The 8,280-nt window shown below is 34.6% G+C and overlaps 1 protein-coding gene across 1 annotated transcript; it reads left to right on the forward strand.

Moving 5' to 3' along the window:
- Positions 1-537: 537 nt before the first annotated feature.
- On the forward strand, positions 538-8,071 carry LOC141249614 (uncharacterized). Its single transcript, XM_073669711.1, has 2 exons — positions 538-1,380; positions 7,445-8,071. Exons 1-2 carry the CDS (start codon positions 538-540, stop codon positions 8,069-8,071), a joined length of 1,470 nt encoding a protein of 489 aa, XP_073525812.1.
- Positions 8,072-8,280: the final 209 nt, after the last annotated feature.

Raw genomic sequence — 8,280 nt, forward strand, 5'->3', positions numbered from 1 at the left:
CTCTTAGGGTTTGTTTGTCAATGTCATTATAATGACATTATAAAGACATTTCACGTTTTTACGTAAAAAATATTTTTATCACGGAAAACGATGTCTAACATTTAAAAAAAGAGAATCAAACAATAAATATTTTTAGGAAAAAAAATCTTGATCAATATCTTGCCAAACAAGACCTATGTGATCGGAAACTTCACTTTTATTATCATGGTAGAAAGATAGGTTGTTCTCTATTATCAATCCTCTCTAAAATTTGAGATTTTATAAAGATCATCTTCTTTGATAATTTAAATTATTTTCTTTAAAAGATGTATTTTTCTATTTTATGTTAAAAAGAAAATCTACTCATAATCCTAACAACAAACATCAAATTAATAACAAAGTGACCTAATAAGAGGCCGTGCAACCACCCAATTGATCGAAGTGGTAAAGAAAATTCGAATAGAAATAAGTACCTAACGAGACCCATGACCTCTCATTTCTATCCATCTCCATATATATCAAAACACAAATTCCACAACCGGCCAATAAAACAAAACCATGGACACCGAATTACTCTGCTACTCAGCTATCCTTTCCCTCATCCTCATCTTCTTTTACACCAAACAAAAACCCCAACCAACAAACCAAATCCCACCACCAAGCCCACCATCGCGGCCCATAATAGGCCATCTCCACCTCCTCAATGAGCCATTACACCGCTCCCTCCAAACCCTCTCCGACCAGTACGGTCCCGTCTTCCTCCTCCGCCTCGGCTACTGCCGCGTCCTAGTCGTCTCCTCCCCTCAATCAATTGAGCACTGCTTCGCCCAAAACGATGCCGTATTTGCCGACCGCCCCAGATTCCTCACCGGAGAAATCCTCGGCTACGACTACTCAACCATCGGGTGGGCACCTTACGGAGACCTATGGCGGACCCTCCGGCGCGTCACCACCCTTCAAGCCTTTTCCTCTCAACGCCTCCAGGACCACGCCTCATTACGGGCCGAGGAGGTCCGGTTCATGGCCCGGGAGATGAACCCGGGTCCGGTGGATCTTCATAAGGCGTTTTTTCAGTTGACGAGGAACGTGGTGATGAGGGTTATGAGTGGAAGACGGTGGAGGAGTGGGCCGGATGATGATGTGTTCGAGTTGCCTAATATTATGACCGTTTGTGATTTTTTCCCGGTGTTGAGGTGGACGGGGCTGAATCCGGTGAGGAAGAAGATGGAGAAGGTTTGGGGATTGAGGGATCGGGTGGCGACACGTATTCTAGAGGAGGCGAGGAAGAAGGTGGTTGAAGGAACTGCGGAGAAGACGGCGACAATGTTGGAGGAGCTTTTGGTATTACAGAAGACGGAGCCGAAGTTCTACACGGAAGATGTCCTGAAGGCCATGATAATTGTGAGTTTTTAAAATGAATCTTACTTGGTCTTATTTATTGAGCTCGGCCATATATGTGATTAAGGTATAGAATTATGTTTAATTGAATTCCATTAATGAATTTAGAAGTATTAAAATATGAATATAGAATATAAATTTGTAAATATATTAAAATAATGAAAGAAAAAAATACTTCAAATTATTTATAAAAAAATTAGTGTGTCATTTTTCATCATCTTTTGTTTTTAGATTCATATTTCATGTTTATAATTTAATGATTTTATAATTTTAGAAAGCGAGGTTCTAGTCATTTTAGGATTAGACTATTTTAATTCGCGTGTATTCTTAATCTAATATTTTTATATTTAAAATAAATAGTTTATATATTATGATTGTCAAATATATGAATGAATAATATTAATAAACATACATAATATTGATCCATAATATAAGTAATCAAATTTTCTTATAAATAAAAAATAGTGAATGTAATTATATAATACATTTTTATAGTTATGATTCGATGTATTCCTTAGTATAGTAATATCCTAATTTTCTTTATATGATATATTTGAGAATATTGGATTCTAGTATTTTCTCTTATAGAGAGCAAAAGATTCTCCAAAATATTTATTTTCTTTTATTAAGTTACAATGTTCAAGTCGTATAATAGCAAAGGAAATGTGTATATTTTATTGAACATGTCTACCAAATTTGATGTCATAGTCCAAAATAACAATCCTCTTAAAATTTGGCAAATGTATAAAATTGTTAAGAATTAATGAAAAAATGGCATCTGTCTAAACTAATAAGAGATTGATACATATGTTGTTTTCTTGTTCCTCTATTATTAGTTATATATATATGGGGTTTCATATTTAAACCAATAAATTTTAGGGTATACACCACTTTTGAACACATCCAAACTATGTTCAATTTTTTTTCCTTAAAGTTGAACACAATTTGGTTGTGTTCAATATTTTGAACCTAACTTTTTTTTATTCTCTCCAAATAAAATAAAACAAAATTGAATAGTACATGAACATGTTCTAGGTAACCTTTATAAACACAACTTAATTTCGTTCAAAAAAATTACATTTTTTTCGTTTGAATACACAATAGTTGTGTTCAAAAAACATTATTTTGAAATTTGAACACATTGTACTGGTCTTCAAAACTTGAATTCTTTTACTGTTTAAAAACACCGTGGTTGTGTTCAAAAGTTTTTAATATTTTTCTAAACACACTTTGGTTGTGCTCAAAAGAGATCGTTTCTTTTTTTAACACACTTTGATTATGTTTAAGTAACTGTTGCTTTTTTTGAACACAACATAATTGTGTTAAAAACTTAACGGGTCCATATAGGTCCAATCGACGAATAACGTGCAAATGAAAGCGAGATAGTCCATTAACAAGCTTACTTGACCCGTTTATATCCTAGTACATGAGCTTTCAAACTAATTGAGTCTTAACAGGTCCATATGTGTCCGATTGATTAATAACATGCAAATGAATTCGGCATAGTCCATTAATAAGCTTACTTGACCTGTTTATATCCTAGTAAATGAATTTCAAACCAATTGGGCCTTAACATGATATAGGCACAATTGATGAATAACATTGCAAATAAACTTGAAATAGTCCATTAACAAGCTTACTTGATTAGTAATTGAGCTTTCAAAGATTTGGGTCTTAATTGGGTCCATATAGGCCCGACTGATGAATAATATGCAAATGAACTTGACATAGTCGATTAACAAACTTACTTGACACGTTTATATCCTAGTACACGAGCTTTCAAACCAATTGGTCCTTAACAGGTCCATAAAGGCCCAATTGATGAATAACGTGCAATTGAACTCGACATAGTCCATTAACAAGCTTACTTGACCCGTTTATATCCTAGTACATGAGCATCCAAATCAATTGGGCCTTAACGGGTCCATATAGACCCAAATTGATGAATAACATGCAAATGAACTCGACGTAGTCTATTAAGAAACTTACTTGACCCATTTATATCCTAGTACATGAGTTTACGAACCAATCGGACCTTAACGGGTTCATATAGATCCGATTGATGAATAACCTACAAATTACTCGATGTAGTCTATTAACAAGCTTACTTGAACCTATTATATCCTAATCATGGTTATTAAAATCTAGATCCGGATCTTAAAATCTTACGATTTTACGATCCAACATTGATCTTTGATCCGAATCTATCATTAAAATCTATTCATGTTAAAATCTTACTTTGGATCTCATAATATCAGTAGGATCTTACGATTTTACGATCAATGTACGATCCTAACATTGAACTATGATAAGACACTCACGCCTTTTTAAAAGCCCAATTATTCCACTTTTTTTAATCTTTTACATGATTAAAAATGACTCTATATGTACATCTCTCATACAGTGCTAGATAAAAATCATAGAAATTTTACTCATGTGTGCACAAAACCTAAAACAATCCTAAATGCGATTGTCTATAACATTAAGTCTTATCTATAAACTTCCTGAATCCAAAATTTTAAATATAGTTTAGTGTACATGTCTTGATATTCGAAGAATATTTATCGCTTTGAAGTAATGCTTGTAGATTTAGTTTTTAGACTTCAAAATTTAATAGAATTTTTGTAGTACAATGTTTATAGATGAATATAAAATAGTCTTTTATTAATATTTAAAATCTTACGATTCTATGATCCGATTTTACGATCCGATCCTAAGGGTTCCTTGTGATGCGATCCTAAAATCCCGATTTTAATAACCTTGATCCTAATACATGATCTTGCAAACCAATTGGGCCTCAACAGGTCCATATAGACCCGATAGATGAATAACGTGCAAATGAACTCGACATAGTCCATTAACAAGCTTACTTGACCCGTTTACATGAACCTCTAAACCAATTGACCCTTAACGGATCCATTTACGCCCAATGTATGAATAGAATACAAATGAACTCGACATAGTCCTTTAACAAGCTTACTTGACCCGTTTATATCCTAGTACATGAGCTCCTGAATCAACTGAGCCTTAATGCATTCATATAGGCCAAATTGATGAATACATGCAAATGAAATCGACACAATCCATTAGCAAGCTTACTTGACCAGTTTATATCCTAATACATGAGCTTTCGAACCAATTGAGCCTTAACTGGTCAATATAGGGCCGATTGATGAATAACTTGCAAGTGAACTCAACATAGTTCATTAACAATCTTACATGGCATGTTTATATCCTAGTATATGAGCTTCCGAACCAAATGGGCCTTAGTAGGTTTATATAGCCACAATTGATTAATGTGCGGATGAACATGACGTAGTCCATTAACAAGCTTACTTGACCCGTTTATATCCTAGTACATGAGTTTCTAAACCATCTTTGTTGTGTTCAAGAAATTTATAAATTTTAGGATACATCTTAGTTGTGTTTAAGTGTGATTTATAACTCTTTGAACACATCTAACTGTGTTCAAGATACGAACAATTTTAATACGTGTGACATATTTCATTCAAGTTATTCTGTGTAACTCTTAAATACATCTTCATTGTGTTCAAGATATGTAAAATTTCTTACTTTTGAACACATCTTTGTTGTGTTCAAGAAATTTATAATTTTTTGAATACACCTTATTTGTTTTCAATTGTTATTTATAATTTTTGAACACATCTTAAATGTGTTCAAGATATGTATAACTTTTATATATCTGACCATATTTCACTCAATTTATGTGTTTAAAATCTTGAACCATCTTCTTTGTGCTCAAGATATGTAAAAAAAATTACTCTTGAACACATCTTTATAATGTTCAAGAAATTAATAAATTTTTGAACACTGATGTGTTCAAGATGAAAATAGACTTGAACACATCCAAGTTGAGTTCAAAATTAGATGTATATCCTATTTCTGCTGGTTTAAATTAGAGCCTATATTATTTTTACTTGAACACAATACAAATGTTTTCAACTTAATTTTTATAAACCCAAATGTTTTTTAGTGAACCCGGTTTTACGTGAGTCTGAATCGGTTTAGTGGTTTCTGAACCGATTTAATGTTTTCTTAACTTGTTTACTTAAACACATTTGTAATGTATTCAAAAACACGAAGAAAAAGAACTGAATACAATTTAAATGTGTTAAAAAATGGGTGTATACCTAAAATTTTCTCATTCAAATATGAAACTAGAGAAGTTTCTCCTACCAATTTATGTATGGGGTAGATGTAAAAAAAGAATTGATTAAACTATCCACAATGTTTTATTACAATTAGGGATAACAACGAGATGAGTATTCCCCGATCCCCTCGGAAAATACCAGCTACGAGCACGGGGATTTTTTTTAAATTTAACGGGGATGGGTATAGAGATATTTTTTTTAAAATTAACGGGGATGGTGATCGAGGTCCCCACTCTGTTCACTGCACCATCCCCGCACCCGATGGGGATACCCACGGGAATCCCTGAAAAATAGCACTTTTTAAAATTTATATAAGTATATATTGAATATTTACGTTACTTTAGTGGTAAAATCTTATTTTCTTCTAAGATGGTATTTCTAAAAAATTCAGTCTACATAGATTAGACCTTAAAAGAATTTATAAATATTAAAATATTTTAACTTATATTCATGATAAACGGGGATGGGGATCCTCATCCTCGTCTCCATCCCCGTAGGAGACAGGGATGAGGATTGATTTTGATACCCGAACAAGAATGAGAATTGATTTCGGAAATGGATATGGGGATGGGAAGTACCCTCCCCGTCCCAAACACGCCTCATTTCCATCCCTAATTATAATAGGATAAAAAAATCCTACATAGAGTGTAGAAATATTCCATCACAAAATGAGCATGTGATCTATATAGATGATATATGCGTGGCGATAAGCTCAATAGAGTCCTCACTCTTTACTTTGTATCTTTCTAATGGTAACAATGTATAATAATGATGCACGTATCCACAAAAATGCAAATATATGTACATTGTGACACGCTCATAGCCATAAGATATAAACTAGATGCACTCTCTTCTAAGTTTAGGTGAATTAAGCATCACCGAGAGATGTAGTGAAATACTAATTAGTATCTTTAAAAGTAAACTATAACTAAGAATCATATTCAAATTTAAGCACTTCCTCTGACATGGCATGAGAGCTCTTAAATCAAAAGTCAATCGTTGTAATTCATAACTACGTCGTTCAATCTCTCTTTCCACATATCTCTACCTATATAAATGCTTTTGAATCAAAGACTCTAGTTTCATCCACAATTCAAATGTCTTTTTATATGTAGACACATGCTGAAAGAGAGATAGGTTATTGTACTTACGGATTACGACGACCAATTTTCGGTTTAGGAGCTCCCATGCCTTCTCATTCTTTACTTGTGGTTTATGAGATCACGCAAGACCCTGCATATCAAATGATCTTCCATCATCGGATTCCAATATGACTAGTTATCTGCTATGAGTTTGAAAATTTCGCCTTCGAAGGTAACGCTAGCCTCCATCTTAAAACACACGAGCTATCGGGTTAACAAACAAACCTGTCTCTGATAAAACCTGTCTCTGATAAAATTTTGCTTTCAAAGGTAACGCTAGCCTCCATCTTAGAATTTTGGACCGTTAGATAGGCAAAACAATATTTGCATTCTAGAAAGGAAGACTAGAACAAGGTGAATTAATTTTGTGTGCAAGCTAAGAGAGGAAGAACTTACCTTGATTTGAGGTTTGAAAGCTTCCTTATATTGTTGGATTTGGTTGTAAGATGATTAAAAATGCCTAGCACCACCTCCTAATTATATGAATGGTCGATTAGTGTCAATGTATAAGGGTTCATCATTTGTAGGTAGATATTTTCTAAGATTAGTTTAGAGCTTATCTAGATTTCTCTTTTAATATCTTATCCTCTAAGTAACTCTTAAATACTCCTAAGAATGGACCATTAACTAGGATAAGGCTTAACCCATTAGTTTAAATTTTTTGCTAAGAAGGTTATATCCATGCAACCCTTACTACTAGATTAGAGGCTTGTTTACCAAATTAATCAATCATTTGATGCAAAATCTTATCAGAATATGCTATCAGCTGGAACAGACACCTCAGCTCGCACAATGGAATGGGCGATATCCCTTCTCCTCAACCACCCATGGGTCTTCCAAAAAGCACGGGATGAAATAGACACCAATGTGGGCCCAGCCCGCCTAGTAGAGGACTCCGACCTCCCCCACCTCTCCTACCTTCAATGCGTCGTCAATGAGACGCTACGCCTCTACCCTATGGGCCCACTCCTAGTCCCACACTTCTCCTCTGTGGATGCCACCGTGGCGGGATACCATGTCCCGAAGGGCACTGTGGTCCTTGCCAATGCGTGGGCCCTCCATCGAGACCCGCGTGTGTGGGATGAGCCTCTCGTGTTTAAACCTGAAAGGTTTAAGTGGGCTGACGGTGGTGGTGGAGGGTATAAGTATGTGCCGTTTGGGGTGGGGAGGAGGTCTTGTCCTGGGGCTAATCTAGCGGTCAGGATGGTTATGTTGACGCTCGCCACGTGGATCCAGTACTTTGATTGGGATACTGTTGATGTCAGTGAGGTGGATATGGAAGAGATGGCTAACGGGCTTGCTATGGGGAAAGTACATGACTTAGTTGCCATTTGTACTCACCGTGCTTCTATGGCTACTTTGCTTTCTCAAGCTAGTTAATATAGCTAACAAGTCGACCATGCAATAAGGTATTATTATTGAACAATTTGTATCATTGTATACAGTGGCGGAGCCAGAAAATTATTATTGGAGAGGTGACTTATATTTGTTATCCTTCTTTTTATTAGTCATTTATACTGTTTTGATTTCTTTATAATTATTTCAATATTTATGAAGTATTTGTTTGATTATTTTAATCATATTTCAAA

The sequence above is a fragment of the Phyllobates terribilis genome, unplaced genomic scaffold (assembly GCF_046119375.1).
Source record: "Phyllobates terribilis strain yellow unplaced genomic scaffold, ASM4611937v1 Scaffold_4860__1_contigs__length_56527, whole genome shotgun sequence".
NCBI lineage: Eukaryota > Metazoa > Chordata > Amphibia > Anura > Dendrobatidae > Phyllobates > Phyllobates terribilis.